This window comes from Zonotrichia albicollis, chromosome 7 (genome assembly GCF_047830755.1).
Source record: "Zonotrichia albicollis isolate bZonAlb1 chromosome 7, bZonAlb1.hap1, whole genome shotgun sequence".
Classification (NCBI taxonomy): domain Eukaryota; kingdom Metazoa; phylum Chordata; class Aves; order Passeriformes; family Passerellidae; genus Zonotrichia; species Zonotrichia albicollis.
In genome coordinates, this window is record NC_133825.1 from 45,090,752 (window position 1) to 45,112,608 (window position 21,857).

Consider the following 21,857-nt stretch of genomic DNA (forward strand, 5'->3'; position numbering starts at 1 on the left):
CAAAAATGTTTAAAATAAAATAGAAAAATTTGCAAGGTCAGGACAGGAAAATATTTCTAGTTCTTTCTCGCTCCCCTTTCCCCAGGATGCACACAAGCAGTGCTGGGGTGCAGTCAGATGCCATCCTTTCTTCCTCCTAGAGGCAAAGGCCATTTCAAATGGAATTTTTATTCATACTTTTTCATCTTACTACCTTTCTGTTCTTGGAGAAATACAAAATGGTGAATGGTTCCTGCACCATAACATCTCCACTACATTTGCAGAAATTGGAAGGTAAAGAGTGAGCAGGGCAGAGGCCTGGAAAGGGGAGCAGGGTAAACACTCAGTGCCTGCAGCTGAGATTTTGCTGAGTAAATTGGGTTACTTGCTTTACTGCTTCCATCCCTGGAGTTTTAGTTCCTGCTAGGAGCTGCCCTGCCCTGTTCTCCTGCAGGCAAATGTGTGAAGGGGGAATGTTCAATGGAGAGCAGTGTAATGCTGTTCAACCTGGAAAAACTTGACATGGGACATGTTACAGAATCCATCTTAAACATCCTGGCTGCTCCTGCCTTCAGCCTCTGACTGCTCCTGAAATGGCTGCAGAGGGTTTGTTCACTGTGTGGTGTGGGATGTCAGTTGAAGCAGCTCCATTTCTTGATTCAAAACAAGCCATAAAGCTCAGTGCAGGGAGTTCCCAGCTGCCTCACAGTGCCTTACACCCTTCCCTAGGCAGCTGGCTGCAGTCTGAGTCACAGCATCTCTGGTCAGGTGAAGTCATTCCTTGGAGCTGCAGCGATGTGGGATAGGAGGAGACTCCAAGGCTGGGCAGCAGCTCCTTGAGTGCCACTGAGCAGCACGGGGTGTTTGCTGTGCAGTGCAGGACTCCCTCCTGTGTTCATCCTTCCTTCCTTCCTTCCTCCACCCCAGCATGTGGGGAAAAGGAAAAGCAGCATGGCTGGGTTACAGGCCTGGGGGTGAAGCAGGGACACAGCTCCAGCTGAGAAAAGCTTTGATCTCAGTATTTCTTAACATAGGAGTGGCTGATGTTTTTTTTTTAAGCTACATTAAAGGGGCCTGAAAGCCTCACTGGATTTTCCTACATTTCAAGATGACAAGCTGAGTGGGTGAGGCACAGCATCTTGTGCTGTACTAAGACTTCTGTTTTCCTTGAAGCTGAAAGCTTCCATCTGTTATTCACCACAACTCAAACTGGTTCCACCACTAATGCACTGTCACTTAACACCAGGGCCAGCTAAGGCAGGACTCAGACCTGCCTTGGGCTGGTGTGTTGTTAATTTATTCCACATTACAAAGGGGAAGGTTTCCTCTTCCCAGGTCCCTCAAACATGCTGCTTTGCTGCTTGTTCCCTGACTTGTATCTCTGGATTACCAGGTGTCTGCTCCTGGCAGTTCTCAGGGACTGGCTCAAGGCTGAGGATGCCAGGGCCTTTTTGGCAGTGTCATTTCCCTGCCCTGATTTGGGAAGCAGCTGAGTCAGCCAGGCTGACAATTTAAAATGGCAGTGCCTGCCCTCCTCTTCTGGAAAATTCTGGTTATTAGGGCAATAGGAACATTTCTGAGAATGGGGGAAAGGGGTATTTAATAACCCTGAGGGGGCTGGGTTTAATATGGCAAATTTCAGCTCAGGTATTCAGTAAGGAGCTGGTGGAGTTTGAGAAGGGGCAGCTGTAATAACAGACTCTATTACCAGACCTATTCCAGAAGCCTTACTCATGGAGTTGTAATGACATCAATTTGCTTAAAACATCCAAGTGTGCTGCCAGTGAATTTATAGCTTGTCTAGTTACCATGACAATCCCAAGTTCACTAATATATTCTCTTCTTGGTTGGCTTTGCTCTACTCTTAGGTTTTGGGGTTTTTTGCTTGTTCCCACTGTGGTTCATGTAATTAGCATTTACTTTAGCCATTCTTAAATTATGTTTAAAAAAGGAGTGGGGAGAGGTGTAGGTCTTCACTGTAGTGCCAGTTACTGTTTACTGAGAGTGGAATCAGACCCCTCCTGCATTTGCCTTTGGTATGTGACTGAAATAGGAAGAGAGAAACATAGTTTAGGTAATTTAACTGCAGGGTGTTATCTGTGCCTCTGCTATTAAAGCTTTGGAAGGAGACAAACACTTCACTCAGAGGCAGGCTGAGGCTTAAGCCTGTTCCACCTGACCCTGTGCTAGAACCATGGAATGGTTTGGGTTGGAAGTGACCCTAAAGATCATCTAGCTCTAACCTCCTGCCCTGAGCAGGTGACATTTGGCTCAGCAGGCTCTTTGGTCTGACACAACACAATTATCTTCTTACCCTGATGAGGTTTTACCATGTACTGAAGGACACCACCCCCAGAGGCTGAGTGAGCCTGCAGAGTTCAGTAGGTGTAAAAATCCTTTACCTTTAAAAATTCACCACAGTTCTCCACCGGAGTAGTGCAAACCCTGCCAATTACAGACAGTATCCATATGGTTTTTTAGAGCATGTTCCCCTCCAGTTCCAGGTCCTTAGGATGTGCTGCTGCTCCTCTCTCCTCTTCCCTTGTCTGACCTTCTTCCCCAGTAAGTTGTCAGAGGAAGGCTCAGAAAAGGCAGAACTCGAACAAGAAATTAAACTCAACCCCCAACTTCCTGCTTTTGTTCAGTGCCAAAAGCACTGCAGGAATCTCTTGCAGAAGCCCAGGCCTGCTATTTTTCCTTGCTTTGCTCTATGCTGCTCTCTTCCTGTAGGATGGATTGGACTGGGCAACCATTGTTTTCCTCACACTGAAAAGAAATCCAATCCTGCAGCAACAGCAGAGCAATGACCTGTGTATTGTGCCTAAGTTAAATTATGGCACACTTGAAGCTGCACTTGTGCTAATCACCTTCACATAAATAATTTTATATTATCTAGTGCATTTCCATCCTTGTCACAGAGCCTTAGCAGCACATCACATAACTACAGCCAGGGGTTGTAGCAGAGGTGGCTCCAAAATCACTGAAGATGTTGTCACAATCACAGAGTCTCCTCTAAGCTCTTCCTGCAGCTCTTCACAGACAGCTGAGGAGAATTTCACTGGATCAGCAAAATGTATCACCTTGCTGATCCACATATACAAAAATGATGGCACATATCAAAAGAACTTTCTTTCTTTGGATAAACACAGCCAACCTGCAAAAGTGGAATTCCTCATTGTCCACTACAAGGTCAGAAAGACATGGGATCTCCTCAAGGCTTCAGTGTAAAAACCAAGTTCTAAAGCTCAAGGGCTATCAAGCTTCACAACTCCTTCAAGGATGTTTAGAAAAACAGGAATTAACTCATAGTCAAGTTTGTCACCCATTTCCTGAGCACTTTTTAAACAACTAAATTAAACCAATATTCTATTGCCATCACGGTTGCTTTGTCTAATATCACTTCCAGGGCTGCCTCACTCACATCTCATCCTCAAAAGGAGCATTTTTAGATCACTGAGAACATCAAAGTGTTCTGAGAAGAACCAGCTGGGCTTTACCCACAGGAGTGCTGGTGTCAAAGCCTTCACCAGCTGGGTTCCTGGAAAGAAGCACACCAAAAGTTGCAGCAGCAGAACAAACTTAGGTACTCAGCAGTCATTTAATTAAGGAATCAATCATCTGGGGAAGCACAGAACACAGGCTGTGACAAAGGCTGTGTTACAGTGCTTTTCTAGCACTTCTCAGCATCAGCTGAGCTGTGTTTGTGTGCCTCCAGGCTGGGCTGGCAAAGCCACGTTCCCAAATTCACCATCGTACACCAGATCTGGCACCTTTGCCACACACAATCACAATTCAGTCCCAAATACCACTGGTGCATTCAGGATTCACTTGGATCAGAGCACACATTTCTGTATAAAAGCCAGGCTTTAAATGCCCCTGTTGTAGAAGAACACTGTTTCTTCTGTAGATGACAGAATTTCTGGTTCAAGGTCTGCTCGCTTTATCTGCAATGTAGGAGAAAATAGAATCAGCACCACCATGGCCTGGAAAATGGATGTTAAATCCTTGTTACTCCATTGCACTTTGCACAAATTCAAGTACTGCATTCAGGATTTGGGATTTGCTCTTTGTTTATTTGGGGATTTGAGGGATTTTTTGTTGTTGTTTTGGGGCTTTTTTTCTCCTCCACCATCTTCTGCATGTGCACACATATTGGAAAAAATACTTATTTTTTTTAAATAGTGACATTATCCCTGTTCACTATAGAATCACAGAATCATTTCGGTGTGAAGAGACCTTTAGGATCCCCAATCCTGTAAATATATTTGGGTGACACACAGGAGAACTTCTGCTGTGGGCTGAGCCACTGGGAAGCCCAAAGGGCATCAACCAGCCCTAATTTCAGTACATAATTCCTCAAAAGTCCCCTCATTTATGTTGAGTTTGCGTTGTTGTCATAAGAGATGAAGAAATTTTAAAAAACCCAAAAAACTAAAACACCAGAAAGTTTAGACAAATAAAAGAAACCACTGAAAATTGCAAGAGTTAGTTCTCCTGACCTTGCTTGCTTCAGACTGTTGTTAAAGTCTGATAAACCTACATTGAAAAGTGTAAATATAAATAACACACAATTCAGCTCAGACCTCAAAAGCCTGTGAGCCTCTGCCTGGTACATGGGCCTTCACAAGCAGCCTCTCTGCTGCCTCATTTAAGATCTACCACATTAATCCTGTTGATTTTTTTAATATGTGGCCTTCAGAGTGCTGACCATAGTTCTGAAAAGCTGATTTAATGTCACAATAATCTTAAATGAATTCCTGTGAAAGGACTTACCTCCCCACACTGTGGGAACATACTGAAGGAGACTGGCAGCATCCCTGCTAGGACTGACATAATCACAAACATCCTCACAGGACCCAAAGCACGAGGATTTTTAACAAATCTTGCTCTGTCCAAGACATTGAAAAAAGTATGTCAGTATATAAAAAAATAACCTGACAGTGACACAAAGAGCATTAGCTACTGTTTTACTGAAATTAGTAATAATCTAGGCTTATGGTTCCAAAAGATGTTTCCCCACTTCACTTCCTATGTTCTTACTCTTAAGTTCCTTTGTTTTGTGCTTTCCTGCAGCATTTTCCAAGTTCAGACTGTCAAGATTAAAGAAAAAAGCAGCAAGATCAAAGTGACAAAAGGAGAGAAAGTACATCAGTGCTTTAAAGTGTCTCAGTTCCTTCATTAAGATTTTTCTTGCCTTACCCTCTTTCCTTACACATCCAGTTCTTGTGGGCAGCCCTGTTTTACTTTGTACAAAAATGTATTACTTGACATATAGATATAAAATTTTATTTTACATCTGCATTTGTCTTCTGGTAACATGAGTCCCTTAAGCTGACAGGGAATCAATTTAGGCAATACCAAATTACCTGACAGAGATGATCCCTACCTGTACTATTTACATGACAAAAAGCTCAGGGCAGGCTAAGAACCCTCTCATAAAGCATACAATGTATTCTTCTTAGGATACAGGGATTTAAAATGTTGAAAAGCAAGAATATGTTTTACAACAGGTGGAAAACTATTAGGAAGTTGGGATCCAGCTTTAATTGCAAATTCAAGTGCCACATTACCTCTTGAAATACACAAACCTAAGCTAAGTGCTGTGAACAACTTTGATACAGACATTGAAACTCAAATGTTAAATTATGGAACTGGAGGTGGGTAGGTGCTGGAAAAGAGCCTGTCAGGAGAGCACAAACATGTTTCCTGCATGGGAGCAGAGAGGAAAACCTCATTCCTACAAACCCTGGAGCATGGGTTAGACATAACCAGATTCACTTAATGACCTCAAAGAATCACAGCAGCTGAACAGCAACTTCCCACATCACCACTTCCACCAAGGCAAGCAATACTGCAAACCCAAGGGAAAACCTGCAAATGGTGAGAGCCAGACTGAGAAGCAGAGTCCCACTGGCCAGGCAGCCCAGCCCCTGCAGTGCCTCTCACCTCTGCACACAGTGCATCAGCACTTCTGGCAGGAAGAACGTTGTCCCAAACAAGACTGCTCTGGACAATGCTGTTTCCATAACAGCCTTCAGGGAGAGAGCAAAACAAGTGGTGTCAAAAGAATGTTCTGGGCAGCTTCAAGCACTGCCTGCTGCCCTGAGTGCTTTCTTGTCTTACACTCTGGACTTTAAAGCAACAGGTTAATGAGGGATAACACTCACTAGAGGAATTCTTTCTTAAATGGAAGCTAAGAGGCAAATACTCTGCTTGTGACTGAGAAATTCCTTACAAGGAAGGTGAAACTACTGATGAGATTTCCTGCCATGATAATAATTTTGCTAAGACTTGCTTTTTAAAGTTGTATGAAGCTGAACTTCATACAATTGGTTATACCTTGTGGACATCCTAAGTAGCCTGTGTTAAATCTGAAGTTCTCCCTCCAGCTGTCCCCAAATCCTTATGCTCATGCAGTTGTTTCCACAACACAGGGCATTTCTCTGAGGTGTTCCTCAGAAGATCCAAGAGTCTTATCTCCTTCTGGGGGTGACCAGAGCAAACAGAAATGTCTGTGCCAGTGTCTCTGGTCCTCAGTATACTGGTGTGGGGAGGCAGCCAACCCTTGATGACACTGAAGATGTGGAATCCAAGCCCGCCCAAAGATTCAGCACCTGGTGTGGGATTCCTTATTCAATACATCCAACCCTAGCTACTCTCAGCATCACATTCTGCTCTTAGCAGGGAATGAAAGGCAAGTCAAAAAAGTTCTCCACCCCCTCACCTACCTTCTCACCAGCCTTCTTAGACACTCCTATAACCTTGCCATTCCTGTCCATCACTTCTATCCCATTATCAAATTCTGGGCTTCTCACCATCGCCACGGTAAATGCACTTGTCAGACCTGCAGGGGTAAAGGGGACTTTGCTTTAATAGATCCCAAAGGACTGCCTCAATAGTAACATCCATAATGATGTGCATTTTACATTTCCAGTTCAATAGTTCACATCTGAATAACATGACAGCTTAAAAAAACACTCCCCCATGAAAATGTACTCGGGATCTGAATCTTTGTTTCAGAATCCTGAGAGAGACTGCAAGGCTTCAGGCCTAAAATGTGCTTTGTCATTGTGGATTCAGAGCTTTAAAATCATTTCCATCCAGCTCAAACCACGAGTACTTTGTCTTAAGAGAAAGTGGAGGGATTTCTGTTGTGGTTAGGTTTTGTCCTGCTCAGCATAAAATCCAGCACAGAAGACAAAATCCTGAAAGGAACAGAGTTTCAGAAAAGGTTGCTCCCTGCATTGAAAGGAAGGGCATAGACTGTCAATCTGACCTTGCCTGAAAGAAGAGGTTGCCTCTTTTTGTTAGTTCTTGGTAGAGCTATTCCATAAAGACATCAGTGTACCAGAGGACACTTTGCAAATGCTGGACTAACACTAATCAATTACCCTCAGGCTTTTCTCTACATTTAAGAAAAGGGAAGAACATTTAACACCAGCTTCAAGGAAACAAGCCAGAAACCTCTAATGTACTTCAGAAAGATCTGAGAAGGAGTCTCACATAACTTGAAACAGAGGAGATGATGCATTTTATCATTTTCTTCCTGAGAAAGGAGAAAATTTTCTATAATGGCATTAGAAACATAATTAATGACATTAAATAGTTGAACTTGTCCTGATGCAACTTCACCCTGGCAGTAGAGCTGTTGCAGTAATGAACTGAGTCCCACTTTCCTTGCAGGATTAACAACACCCTGCTGGAACAATCTCCCTTCCTGCACTCCCAGAGCGATGCCGCACTCTGGTGTCACACATGTGCCACACCAGGTCACATCAGTGCCACTGCTACTGCCCTCCTGATCTGTCCAGCTGCTTTCAGGTGTGTGTACAAAGCTCCCAAGAGCACTCTGCAGCTCTGAAACTAAAACCAGCAAGAATCCAGTGAGGTCAGGGACACTCCCAGTGAGAGTTGTCTCCCACGGAAAGGAGGGAACTAACAAAGGCAGCCAGAGAAGAAGCAGAGAGCACACTTGTGCAAAAGTAAGAAAACTCTACAGTCAGACAGGCAAATGGCCCTCAGGCAGCTGCATGGGGCACAGCTTGTTCCCACTCACCAAGCAGAGGAGCAGGCAGCAGTTTTCTGACCACAAGGTGCATTAATGAGTTCTTCAACATGTAACGATTCATGAAGGCAAGAGGGAGAGCCTAAGGCATGGAGAGGAAACAGGCCACTGAAAAAATGTGCAGCATTTCAGTGTGACAGGTTAGGAAAATCAATCTGTGACTTGGTTACCATCTATGAAAATAAACAAATGCCTTGGTTTAACATTCTAGCAAAATATACAACTTCTCTAGTTAATGAAGGTGCTTGTAATCACTCTTCTAGATAAGAATGCAAAACATATTGTGATAAAAAAAGCATTCAACATTATTATGTAGAGCACAGCAGCAGTGTGAATACAAAGACAGAAAAAAGAAAATAATTACCTCTGACTAATACTCCTTGGACATTTGTCCAACTGCATTGTGTCACATATTCCTCTCTCCCCCAAACAGGAAATCTGGTTTACTTCTGTATTTTTCCTGCTTGTCTGCAGTTTCAGCCCAATTCTATATTCCCATAATACACTTGCAGGAAGTTTCATGTAGGAATAAAGGGCCAGGACAGCAGCTGGCCCTCAGAGACTCCCCTGAAGGAAAAGGGAGGCACTCCCATGATGGCCCACAGGCAGGGCTGCCTCCCCAGGTTTCTGTAAGGCCTGAGCAATCCTGGCCAGCTTTTCTGCCCTGCAGTTGGCAGAGGTGAAACCTCCCTCTAACAGATGCAAGAACCATCACATTTTTCTGCCAAAAGCTTGTGAAAATCACTGCTTTGTGTGGGGGCTGAGGAGAGGCATTACAGAGACATCTACACTTGTGATGAGTGTCATGATAATTCCTGAGCTCATTCTGATGTAACAAACTCCAGAAACCAAAACCTCCTATCCCAGCAGAGAGCACAGGGTCAGCTCCCTTTTGGAATATTGATTTCCCTGCATCCAGTGCAGTATTTTCATGGCTATGTTCCTGGGATTTGAACAAACACTGTCCAGTACTGATGCTTGCAGACCTCACCACTTGTTTGGAGTTAGATCTCTTCCACAGCACCACATCAAAAATCAGCTACAACAGTGGCTCACCCTGTGCTTGTAAACACTGGCCAGTTCCTCTCACTACCTGTGTGCTAAACTGGCAAAACAACAAGAAATTGACACAAGAGGAAGCATCAGGGGAAGCCAAGCAAAATAATGGCTGACAGATAATCAGAAAACATTCTTATTCTGAACAGTTCTGTGGGAAGACATCAGAGCAGAGCACCAGAGCACAGTCCTGAAAGATATGTGGCACTGTGGATATCCTGAGGGAAATGTGGCACTGTGCATATCCTGAGGGAAATGTGGCACTGTGGATATCCTGAGGGAAATGTGGCACTGTGGATATCCTGAAGGAAATGTGGCACTGTGGATATCCTGAGGGAAATCTGACACTGTGGATATCCTGAGGGAAATCTGACACTGTGGATACCCTGAGGGAAATGTGGCACTGTGGATATCCTGAGGGAAATCTGACACTGTGGATATCCTGAGGGAAATCTGGCACTGTGGATACCCTGAGGGAAATGTGGCACTGTGGATATCCTGAGGGATATCTGGCACTGTGGATATCCTGAGGGAAATGTGGCACCGTGGGTATCCTGAGGGAAATGTGGCACCGTGGATATCCTGAGGGAAATGTGGCACTGTGCGTATCCTGAGGGAAATGTGGCACCGTGGGTATCCTGAGGGAAATGTGGCACTGTGGATATCCTGAGGGAAATGTGGCACTGTGCATATCCTGAGGGAAATGTGGCACTGTGGGTATCCTGAAGGATATGTGGCACTGTGGATATCCTGAGGGAAATGTGGCACCATGGATATCCTGAAGGATATGTGGCACTGTGGATATCCTGAGGGAAATGTGGCACCGTGGGTATCCTGAGGGAAATGTGGCACCATGGATATCCTGAAGGATATGTGGCACTCAGTGCCTACACCTTCTCAGGAGAGCTTGTTAGGAAAGCAGTCATTGAGCAAATACTTACACCAACACAGGCTGAATAGGAAATGGCTCCCAAGCCAAGCAAGAGCTGCTTTTGCTGAAGTGAGTATTCCTAAGGACAGAAAAACCACACTGCATAAATACATTGTAAAACATTTGCAAATCAAGTTCAAAATGGCATCTGCACAATGAAGAGGATTACAAAAATAAAAATCAACACTCACTTGAGCCTTTGGGGTGCCATTTCCATTTACCAGAGTGAATGCTGTGGTGTATGTGTGAAACACAAACTGCAGAAACAAGAGATTGTAAGAAAAAATCAATTCAGGATTGAGACTAGAAGAGCTGTAAAAGTAGAAAGAAAGAGGCAATTACCTGCCAAAAAAAAGAATGCCTTGCGTGGCGCTGAACAGATGAAATGATGACCTAAAAGGAAAATGCAGAAGAAAATGAGGTTTGAAGAGTGTGGAGGATTTTGGTGCAGGAGCACCAGGAGAACTGCTGAGGTACCACTGGCAGCAGTGCCCAAGGCCATCAGCCCTGGTTCCTGGCTACCACATTCTCTTCTTACAGTAGTGCCATGCTCATTTTTGTTCAATAGAAAGCACACAGACATGTATAAATCACAGACACAGAGTGGTAAAACATTGTGTGCAAGAATATTGCAGCAAGGTGCTTTCTTACCCAAAAGAAAAATGCATTAGTGCCTGTGAAGCTTAAATAGATGCAAATAAAATAACTAAGGTAACAAAAGTCTAATTAAAGAAATGATTGAGAAAGGATCAATGCTGGAGATGTGAACACTAACTTAGATCTAACTGACCTAAGATCAAAGGTTTTAGGAGTTAATTCCCAGCTTCTTCTCAAATTCAGACAGTGAATACACACTTCAGCTTTAATAAACCACAACCTTTCTTGAGCTTTCATGCTCAAGGAGTGGAACACTTTCAAAAAACAGTCAATCAAGATAAGAATACAAAATACTGAATAAGAGGAAGGCTGAGAACCTCTAAAGCCTCAGAGAAAGATCAGTAATTAATTTAATATTAATGGATCATCCATCTTTATTATTAATGCCAGCACTGACTCTAACTACATCTGTGAGAGCACATTAAGATGTAAATATCAAAAATAAGTATTTCTATTAATTTTATTACTGTTATTAATGAATTTAACAGCCTTCAAGACTTTCACTGTACTTTCTAGCAGTGCCATGTAAGTTCATGCTGTATGGAATGACATATCTCAGGACGTACACTCATGGGCCAAGCTCAAACCCAAATAATCTAAATTAATAAAGAAGCACATGATTACAGCTACAAATTTGATAAAACAAAATGGTGCCATTTTTGAGCACAGTAACAAAAGTTTATTTTTATATCTTTAGTAATTTACTGACAACACCATTTCCTACTTGCAAATGCGCATCAACATAAGAAAAAAATCATATTCTGGGTCTGAGCCACAGAACACAAGGCTCCAACCCCTTCCCAGTGCAGTTCCAGATTTTTGAGGCTGAACAGCCCAAACCTTGCCTTGCTCTCACTGCTGAGTGATCTCACCTTGCATCAGAAAGCTGTCCTTCACACATGAACAGTCTCTTGGAATGCTGCTGGAGAAGGGTAACCAACAGCTTTGGACTTCCAGGGAGATTCTTTAAGAGCTCAATTTCCAGGTTACTTCCCATAAAACAGATATCTTTCAAACAGCTTGTGCTGAAGCTACAATAAAGCCCCAAAACTGCCATTCCCTCCCTCCAACCCCTGGCTCTGGAAAATGGAAGCCTTGCTGGATGCACACTGGCATCTGTCACAATTACTCACCAAGGGAAGAGTTACGGGCATGAAAGCTAAAAGGAAAGAAAACTTTATTTCAGTAAAAACAGCATCTGTGAGTGTAGATGGATGGTCTTTAGCAGAAGATTCCCCTCATTTCCCCTGTCTATTTCCATCTCCAAGTAAAACACTGCCCACAAACCCCAGCATCACCATTAACTCCAGCCCTAAGCTTTATCTCTCACTCCTGGCTCAAGAAGCCAAATTCACTGCTCAGATTTCACAGCCAAAAGGAGCCCTCATGAACTCCCCTCCCCAGGGCTGCTTGGAAACCAAATAACTGAAGAAAGTTCAGCCCTCTGTTCAAAAAGAGAGGTGGAACAAAAGCTGCTGCAGTGTGAGTGGTCACAGGAGATAATGAGTGCAGAGCCTCAGTGTGGTTATCTGTGATTAACAACCTGTGCTCCTAAACAAACCCCAAGCACACCTGATCTGTCACCAGAATGTAAATTCATCCAGCAGCCACAGCCATCAAGGGAAAAATTTAAATTACAGCAGACAGTTAAATGTGGAGGGATTTGGGAACTCATTCTGCAGCAACAACAAGCAGAGACTGATCAGAGTGTTTCCATCTAGATAAACAGATTATCCCAGGGAGAAATTCCTCAGCAGGACCATAGGAATAAATCAAACAATCTTCAACACATTTAACAATACAACTAAGAGAAGAGTCTGCTTGCTTTTCTATGTGAGTGTCACTGTGGTACCACAGCAGCTGTTCACCATGAGCTATTGCTCCCTGATGCTTCAGTCACACACATCAGATTTCACTTAAGGGAACCCACCTGGAGGTCTAAACAAAACAGGAATTATCTTGTCTGTATCAGGATGTACACTGGACTTAAAAAGGAAAAAAAAGCAAATTAGAACATCTTTGCCATACTTGAATAACAGGAAAAAAAATCTAAATATTTTGTAAACTTACCAGGCTTAGCAAGAAGTCTTTTTTAATCTACAACAGTTGGAAAATTAGGTTAATAATTAAATTTCAGAAGAGGTTGGGTAAAATCTTCTTTCTAAACTTATTCTATGTCTTTTTCTAATCACTTCCTTTTATACATCCCTTTAATTATATTCTTCCCCTAAAATTTCTCTCCCTGTTGAATATAAAGCATTCACATCCCATAAGTTGTGTAACAGCACCAAAGCACATGCTAGGGCAGAACAGAAGGTTTATTTAAAAAAGTTAAAACTAGTAAGAATTTTAAACCATAAACCAACAATTTGATATGGATAAACACTTATGTTAAGACTTTAACTGCAGTGCAAAATACCTGATTATTCTGTATGGGCTCACTTAGGGTCTTCTCATTGATTAGTATTGATAACCTGGTTCTGTGTATTTCATTCTGTATTTGAGAGAAAAAAATAAAACAAAACAAACAAAACCATCTCAGTTTCAATATTTTCAGTGCAATTCATCAGCTATAAAACAAACCTAGGAGCTAATGATGTATCTGTTCCTTGCAGTGAAAGCAAGAACGCTCCTAGACACAATGAATTCACAATCACAGAAACTTTTAAACTATTGGGATAATTCAACTGCTGGCACAGTGTGAGCAGGGCTGCTGAGGTGGCTGTGCTTAGAATGTCTCTTGGTTTATGTAATCACAGGTGCATACACGTGTGTTTGTTTATTGCAGGACTGTGGAATGCTTTGGGTTGGAAGGGACTTTAAATCCCACCCAGTGCCACCCCTGCCATGGCAGGGACACCTTCCACTGTCCCAGGCTGCTCCAAACCCAGCGTCCAGCCTGGCCTTGGGCACTGCAGGGATCCAGGGGCAGCCACAGCTGCTCTGGGCACCTGTGCCAGGGCCTGCCACCCTCACAGGCAGGAATTCCTTTCAGCTACTCAACCTAAACCTCCTCTGTCAGCTTAAAGCCATTCCCTTGTCCCAGCACTCCGTGCCCTTGTCCAAAGCCCCTCCCCAGCTCTTCGCCGCCCCTTTAGGCAGCGGAACATGACATCCACCGCTACGTTCCTCACGAACTCCCTTCTCCTCAGCAGCCCTGCGGTGACCCCATTCCCCCCCCGGCCCAGGCACAGCCCCTCAGGCCGCCCGCTCATCTCGACCTTCCCGCGCTACTCACGGAGGACTTGAGCAGCAGCAGCGGATCCAAGGCGTCCGTCCAGAGGAGAAACCTCTGGAAGAAAGACTGAGGGAGACACGTTGGAGGCGTTATTGCGGACCCTCCCTAACACGACCCGTGCCCCCTCCCGGCCGCGGTGCCCACCTGCCCCTCCGCCCTCCAGAAGCGCAGGTTGGCATCCATGAAGCCGCGGCACCGGAAACGCCGCCGGGCCCGGTCCGGTGCCGCACGCTCCGCCCGGGCACGGAGCCGCCGCGCCGGGGCCCGCTCCCTGCAGCGCGCTGGGGAGAGGCCCCACAGCCCCACGGGCTTTCCTTCCCAGCGGCTTCCTCCGGTGTGAAAAACGCCAATCACTTGTTTTTAACATTTTCAAAGTTTAATAGTGATAAAATGGTTATAAAATTGGTAACACAATTAGAGTAATAATAATGTGGACGATTTTAATTAGGACAATATGAGACAATAGAAACCAAGAGTTAGGGATATCTGGGTGCCTTTTTCTGGGCAACATAAGCCCGAAAAAGGACTCACGTTAATGAAGGATTAACTCTTACTGTTGCATATTCATACAGCTCATACATTATGCATAAATTCCATTCAAACATAGGATTCTGTCTGATCAGTGTCAACTTCTTCTTCTGAATCCTAACTATGAAAAATGCTTGTCTTTTATTATTGGCTTTTCGCAAATATTCAAATGAATATTCTGTGTGTTGTGTTAGAAAGTAATGCTGTATTTATTCTCTTAAGCAGTGTATTAAATATAGTTTTAGGTTATAAAAATGTTAAAATACAAACTATGCTATGTAGGATACTTTTTTTTAAAAAAGAAAGGACTTGCAGCAAGATAGCAACCACAGGACACCTGAATCTTTCAGAGAAAGAGAATTTATTGCCCTCTTAGCAAAGAAATGAACTTCTTTCTGCCTCCAAGGTGCTGTTAGGATTCAGAGGAAGAAGTTGACGATGACCAGACAGAATCCTGTGCTTGAACGGAATTTATGCATCTTGTATGAGGTGTATGAATATGCAACAGGCTGTTGTTTTTAAGGGTTAATCCTTTGTTAATGTGTCCTTTTTCAGGCTTATGCTGCCCAGAAGAAGGTACCCAGATGTCCATAACTCTTTGTCTCTACTGTCTCATATTGTCATAATTCAAATCGTCCAAATTATTATTACTCTAATTATATTACTATTTTTATAACCATTTTATTACTATTAAACTTTGAAAATTTTAAAAACAAGTGATTGGCGTTTTTCACACCGGGCAGGCAAGGCCCGACGCCATTGGCTTTTCCCTTCCAGCAGCTTCCCCGTTATAAAGCTCACTCAGGGCTCAGCCACCTTGTGCTTCTTTGCTCAGAGGGTCAAAAGATGGAAAACAGAAACACACAGAACATTTTATTGATCTGTGCAGCCCCACAGAACTTTGTGTCCATGAGCTGTGAGCTGCTGTCGGAGCTGCTGAGGCAATGAACGCACCCAGTTCTTTCCAGAGAAACAGAGAAAGAAAAGCAAAGCACCACACCTGCTGCTAGGCCACGTTAAGATTATTTTATTATGGCTAGAGAGATTCTACATCAGTTTCAAGCAGTACAAGAGTCAAGCAAATTCAAGTGAAAGAAACTTTGCCATTAAGCTCCAATAAGTGCACTGTGGGGGTTCCCAAACAAAATTAAAGTTCATGCTTGTTAGTGCTCCTGAGTAGCTGCACTTCTGTTTTAAATGGCACACATTTACATTCTTTCCACGTTTTAGTGCATTTACACACAAAACCAATGATTTTTAAATTATTTTTACTTGTTACATTCATCTTCCTCTGCAAAAATTATTAAAAACAAACCATGTATCAAAATTCCATCCTTGTATTTTTCCTTTTTTTTTTTTAACTGACTTTTACATTGTGTGAGAAAATGAAATGCAGGAAATTTTCTGGTCCAAAACTAGATAAAGGGAAAAGCCAGTGGAAGGCAACTGTAACTTGTAACTGTAACATTCAGAAGATGAATAATGGTCACAGAAATCCATGAAACTGAAGTTGCAGAAGGCAGGGGGAAAGCCTTAGTTTTACCCTTTTTAAAGCAAGACAAGGGAGTCAGTAAATATTTTAGCATTTAATTTCTTCTTAAACATGAGAAAATGACAGCTTTTATTTTTATTATTAATTTTTACAATCACAGCTGTTTTCCTAATGTCTTCTGTAGACAAAACTAAAGAATTGTGTCCACATATTTGAGTGTTTAGTAATGCACTTTTTCAAAATATTCTTTGGAACCTTCTGGGCTTGGTTTGATCTGTCAAGAAAAGAAAGTTCAGTTATTACTTGGAACAGGTATGATATAAAAACCACAGATTTGATACTTTATCCAAGAAAATACATGCATACTTTATAAAAACAGTGATCTATTCATTGATTCGTTGAAAGTTGGTTGAAAGACAAAAGCCTAGATCATGTACAAGTCATACTTGAAAATTTTCAGTATAAACCACATTTTTCCTCTTGAAGTAAAAAAAAGTAATTAAGTAAATAAAAAAAACCTAAAATGTAAGTAATTAAGTAAATAAAAAATCTGAACTCAGCTAATAGATAAACCACATTTTTCTGTTCAATTACAATGAATTAAATAAATAAAAAATCTGAACTCAGATAACATATAAACCACATTTTTCCTGTTAAATTACAATGCATTAAGTAAGTAACATATCTGAACACGGCTAACCTATAAACCATGTTTTTCTGTTTAATTACAATGTATTAAGTAAGTAAAAAATCTGAGCTCAGTTAATGGAGAGTCCAAGTCAAATTTGGAGTTTTGAACACAATTTGCACCTCCTAAAAGGAAAATTTCTTCACAAACATCCCACAATTACTTTCAGACAAATAGACTGAAGTGGCCCAGCCGATAACAGCTTTGACAGCAGGCACAGACGCAGTGAAGCACCTCACACCTGACACCTGAGAGGATCCCAGCCCTGCAGACAAGCACCAGTGGCTCTCTTGAGGAGGATACATTTATCCCTGAGCTCACTCACCGTGGGGGAGTTTGGAATCCAGTCAGCAGGGCACACCTCGCCGTGTGTCTCCACGAACTGGAAGGCCTTGACCAGGCGCAGGGTCTCGTCCACGCTGCGCCCCACGGGCAGGTCGTTGACACTCAGGTGCTTGATGATCCCGTTTGGGTCAATGATGAACAGACCTCTGCAATGCAGCAGCATTCAGGCAAGGCAAAGCAATTTCCCAGGCCAAACACAAGGAATTGGGTGCACAATTTCAGCAGTGACACACATCAGTTAGGAGGGGACCTGCAGTACTGGGTATCTTGTTTGGTAGCAGAGTGATCCACCACTGCTGTGGTACTGTGAAATTACTAAGTATCTATGGAGACTGTTCAATCCAGGCAGAGGGAGCAAAGGGAGAACTCAGTGTTCCACCTGTGCTTCAAAACTGAAAGCTGACATCCTGCCCTTGTCTTTTTGGTCAAATCTGTAAGTGCTGAGTGAGGAGCTGCTTGTGCATTATGCTACTAAATTAAATCCTGTTGCATACAAGTATTTGTGAAAACCAAAGTCCCAATCATACCATACTAATTAACTTAATCTCTCAGTAAGCAAATGCCAAAAGTTCCTGAGCCAAAGAGATCAGGAACTGAAGGTCTCCAGAAGATTGCTACCCAAATCCACTGTTTCTCAGGGACTGCTATGGAAATTATCAGAAATTGCCCTTCTATGGACATGGAGTTAGGGACATGGAGTTCTTGGCCTCTCTCCCAGCAGAAGAGCTTTTCCCTCACACATTTTCAGAGAGGCCTGGAGCCATTCTCAGTTTCATGGCCAAAATGAACAGGTGCCCTATTCCTAGGGTGGCATCCAGCCATCCTGCAGCAGAAGACATCTCCCAGTCTTCACCTGATGCCATTTCCCTGCAGGAGGGCAGTGTGCCCTATGTTGGTTAGTCTGGGTTGTGTCCCAGCACAGCAGTCCAGCCTTACCTCAGTGCTATGCCAGGTCCTTCCAGCAGCACCCCGTAAGAACGGGAGATCTCCTTTGTGAGGTCTGACAGAACTGGAATATTCATTTTGCCCAAACCGCCGCTCTAGGGAAGAGAGAAATATTCCACTTGGTTACAAAAAGTTCCATAGGATCATCCTTCCTGAGTGCTGGATTCCATGCTCTTGAGGGCACAGTAACAACAAAACACAACCAAGGCATCTGCTCCATGAAAGGAACCAAGTGTGTGTGCTGTTGCTCTGGTTTGTTTTGGTTGTTTGTTTTAAAGTAATCAAGAACAGATTGTTTCTTTAGAAAGTGAAAATTTCTTTTGCACTGTGCATTTTAGAATTGCTGATTTTGGTGCTAAGAGGCCACCAATGGCAACAGCCATACATTTCCAGAAAAACTTCCTTTGTATATTATTCAGGAGCTTTGAATAGAAAAGTTTCTACTGCATATTTAAGTGTTCAGAATTAAACACGATGATCATGGTGGGGAGGAAAGGGAAATAAACCTGTGAACGAACAAACTTTGGAGCACACATCTGATGAGGAATAGCTGAGGATATTTAGCCTGGAGAAAGGAGACTCAGGAGTGACCTCCACAACTCCAGGTGGGGGTAAGCCTCTTCTCCAGGTAACAAGGGACAAGACAAAATGAAATTATGTCAAATTGCACCAGGGGAGGTTTATATTGAATACTATCAAAAATTTCTTCACAGAAAGGATTGTCGGGCATTGGAATAGACTTCCCAGGACAAGGGGAAAAAAAACATGGATGTGGCACTTGAGGTCATGATTAGTGGTGAACATGGTGATGGTGGTGGCAGTGAGATCATCATCTCTTCATCATCATGATGCTTCATGATCCTAGAGGTCTTTTCTAACCTTAACAATTCTGATTCCAAACACAATGCTCCTACCAACACACTAAGTATGTCAGAGTTCTGCTGCTCTATTCAGTGCACATGGTTATTTTTTGTTCTGCCTCTCACAAATCAATTTCAATACTATTTGAAGAGTCAAACAAGATTTCTTTCCTTTTTGTCACAGACTGAGACTGCAAGAGAGATAAGCTCTCTAACCTTGAAACAAGGCTGGAGTTTGTTAGCTTTGCTATTCTTGGCCTCATCAGTGATTCACTGTGTAATCTCAGCCACAGACCCAGATCCTGCAAACACTTGTCTGCAACAGAGTTCCCTACACAGAGCTTTGAGCACAGATGTCAGAGAAACCAAGGCTTCAGCTTCTCTGGGTGTCAGTTTCCTGCCTGTGCCACCATGGAATTCTTTCCACCCTGTGCAGGGTGTTTTGAGCTGGGCTTGATGATCTTGGTGGGTCCCTTCCAACTGAGAACAGTCTGTGCATCTGTAAAACACTGAGCACGACTGACATACCCTGAACACCTTTGGGATAAAGCTGGGAACTCAGGCCACAATTACACTGCTGAGCTTTGAACAAAGCTTGCAGAAAATATTCTTGACAGGCTCAGCCAAAGTGTATTAAATGCAGCAAACTCTCCTCCCCCCCTGCATGTCCCAGCGGTGCCAGGAGGCAACCAGCCTGCAGCACAACTGCACACTGCCCACATAGGCTGGGGCTGATGGCACACGTGCTTCTGCACCTTCCTGGGACACCTGTGGTCCTCTACAACTGCCTAAACCAGGGGGATGCTTTGTGTCATCAAAAACAGGTGTTTTTATATAGATCTGTAAGAGGCTCCTCTCCAGTAAAAGTCTTTATCATCTGCTTTCCCTAAAGAAAAAACGTCCATTTGTACTGCAAGAGTGGAACCCTTTCATCCAGTGAGAATTAATGATACAAGTGCTCCAATAAACTGGTGGTTCCTCTGCTTCCAACCTGAAGCCACCACTGCTGGGTAATTGTTAACAGTAACGAATGAACAGCTGCTGCTCCTTTTCTGTGATAGTTTCTGTGCATTATCAGCTGTGACAGGCACTTTGGGACACTGACATGTAAACTGAGCATTTGTCTTTTGAGATATGTTATCAACAAAGCTATCATCACAGCTAAACAAGTTAAAAACCCAAGCCAGACAATTATGAAAAAGAAAACAAAAGACAGAGGTCAAAATTATGTCATCAAATCTAGAAGTTGATTGCATATGACTTTAGGAAATCTATTAAAAATCAGTGTTGGCACAATTATTTATTCAACTTCTCTTCTCTACAGCTCTTGTGAAAAGAAACCAAACCAAAAGAGAAAGCCCAAAAAAGATACTCAATTCCTACCCTTCGTGGTGTGTTTATCCATGCCAGATGAGTAAAATGAGAGTCCACTGAAACTGCCACCACTTCACAGTTCACATCACGAAATTCTTTTGCTTTGTTGCTGAAGGCCACAATTTCCGTGGGGCAGACAAAGGTGCTGTGGGAAGAGACATCAGGCTGTAATAATTCTGCCATCTTCTCTAGAGAAGACTCATGTCTGTTTCTAGGCATTTTCTTCAGACTGATAATTTTAGCCATGTTTCCTGCTCAAAATTAGTTTCAGTCTCAAACCAACAGTCACAGCCGCACAGCTGGCACACCAGTTACCATCTCTGAGTTCTAGACAGATTCCTCACAAAGATGGAGAAACTGTCTCTGCTAGAGACTCTCTGGACAGAGAGTTTGGAAACTATAGCAGAAAGATCTGCAGGTTAAACTCTTCTCCATGTACCCACATGCACCAAGATACTCTTGGCAATTCAAGTCTTCCGAGCAGACTGACCCCCATCCTATCACGTTTTGCTCTAAAGCTGTTAGCTGCAGTTGTGCTGGCCTTGCTTCTTCAAGGACAGAGTCTCCAAGGCAGTCCCAAACTGCAAGGCAATGTCCTCAGCCCTGGGATCTGAGTGTAACAGGAACCACAGCCAGCTCCTGACGCAGGCCCTGCAGCCAGAAGATGCTCTCCAGGCACCCTCTCCACTGCTTTAACACACAATGGCCGTGTGCCCCCAATCTTATCACTGACGGCCTAGAAACAGACACATCTGCCCTGCAAGACTGGCCCAAATCGAACAAGCCCAGAACGCCCTGCAGCGCCTGTGATGACCTTCAGCAGGACGTTCAGCAGGCCCATCGGGAAAGGGAGAAAGCCGCACTCACAAGTCCAGGGGGTAGAAGAAGAGAACCAGGTATTTCCCCTTGTAATCATCTAGGCTCAGCTCCTTGAACTCTCCGTTCACGACGGCCGTTCCCTTGAAGGCCGGGGCGTGCTGGGTCACCGCCACGGCGAACCGCGAGGAGCCTGCGGAGGGGAGAACGCAGAGCTGCGGGCCGGGCCCGGGGGCGCTCCCGGGGCGCCTTCCCCGGCCGCCCTCCCGCACTTACCGAGGCTGAAGGGGCGGCGGGCGCAGGCCGGGGGCCATGCCGTGCCTCTCCTCCCGGCGGCGGCAGCCAGGGGCACCTGCGGGGACAGGGAGGGTCAGGCGGCGGCGGGGCCGGGCGGGCAGGCCGGGCGGCGGGCGGGCCCTCACTCACCGCGGCGCGGAGCAGCCTCCCCAGCGCGGCGGCCATGTCGAGCGGCGGGCGGAGCGGGCGGAGCGGGGCGGAGCGCCGGGGGCGGGAACCCCGGAGGGGCGGTGAGGGACGCGTCGGAATCACGGAATCGATGCGGTTGGGAAAGGCTTCTCGGACCATGGAGTCCGACCTATGGTCGGACACCACCGGGCAGCCAGACTATGGCACGGAGGGCCACGTCCAGTCTGTCCTTGAAGACCTGCAGTGACCGTGACTCCACCACCTCCCTGGGCCGCCCATTTCAATGTCTAATCGCCCTTTCTGCGAAGCACTTCTTCCTAATGTCCAACCTAAACCTCCCTACGCACAGCTTGAGGCCATGTCCTCTTGTCTTGCCATTTATTACTTGGGAGCAAGCCCGACTCCTCCTGTCAAGGAGTTGTGGAGAGTGGTAAGGTTGGCCATGAGCCTCTTCTAG

At 44.2% G+C, this 21,857-nt stretch overlaps 2 protein-coding genes across 2 annotated transcripts; both read right to left on the reverse strand.

The window, feature by feature from the left end:
- Window positions 1–3,558: 3,558 nt before the first annotated feature.
- Window positions 3,559–14,215, reverse strand: SFXN4 (sideroflexin 4). The gene is made up of 14 exons (XM_005489845.4): window positions 14,071–14,215; window positions 13,927–13,992; window positions 13,108–13,182; window positions 12,759–12,785; window positions 12,619–12,673; window positions 11,822–11,847; window positions 10,374–10,424; window positions 10,223–10,288; window positions 10,042–10,110; window positions 8,036–8,126; window positions 6,708–6,823; window positions 5,926–6,011; window positions 4,753–4,867; window positions 3,559–3,923 (listed from the first exon to the last, which is right to left on the reverse strand). The coding sequence occupies exons 1-14, from the start codon at window positions 14,107–14,109 to the stop codon at window positions 3,846–3,848; spliced, it is 960 nt and encodes a 319-aa protein (XP_005489902.2). The 5' UTR covers window positions 14,110–14,215; the 3' UTR covers window positions 3,559–3,845.
- Window positions 14,216–15,458: 1,243 nt separating this feature from the next.
- Window positions 15,459–21,574, reverse strand: PRDX3 (peroxiredoxin 3). Its single transcript, XM_074545306.1, has 7 exons — window positions 21,401–21,574; window positions 21,251–21,326; window positions 21,026–21,167; window positions 20,168–20,303; window positions 17,916–18,019; window positions 16,960–17,125; window positions 15,459–16,220 (listed from the first exon to the last, which is right to left on the reverse strand). The coding sequence occupies exons 1-7, from the start codon at window positions 21,557–21,559 to the stop codon at window positions 16,167–16,169; spliced, it is 837 nt and encodes a 278-aa protein (XP_074401407.1). The 5' UTR covers window positions 21,560–21,574; the 3' UTR covers window positions 15,459–16,166.
- Between the last annotated feature and the right edge of the window lie 283 nt (window positions 21,575–21,857).

Excerpts from the sequence above, each read along its gene's own strand:
- SFXN4 (XM_005489845.4), bottom strand. The coding sequence starts at position 14,109 with ATGGATGCCAACCTGCGCTTCTGGAGGGCGGAGGGGCAG. Across the intron at positions 13,993-14,070 it reads TCTGGAGGGCGGAGGGGCAG|TCTTTCTTCCAGAGGTTTCT; the intron begins GTGGGCACCGCG and ends TGTCTCCCTCAG. Across the intron at positions 6,012-6,707 it reads CTAAGAAGGCTGGTGAGAAG|GCTGTTATGGAAACAGCATT; the intron begins GTAGGTGAGGGG and ends CTCTCCCTGAAG.
- PRDX3 (XM_074545306.1), bottom strand. The coding sequence starts at position 21,559 with ATGGTCCGAGAAGCCTTTCCCAACCGCATCGATTCCGTGATTCCGACG. Across the intron at positions 21,168-21,250 it reads CCGCCGCCCCTTCAGCCTCG|GCTCCTCGCGGTTCGCCGTG; the intron begins GTAAGTGCGGGA and ends TCCCCTCCGCAG. Across the intron at positions 17,126-17,915 it reads GGACCTGGCATAGCACTGAG|AGGTCTGTTCATCATTGACC; the intron begins GTAAGGCTGGAC and ends GCTGCATTGCAG.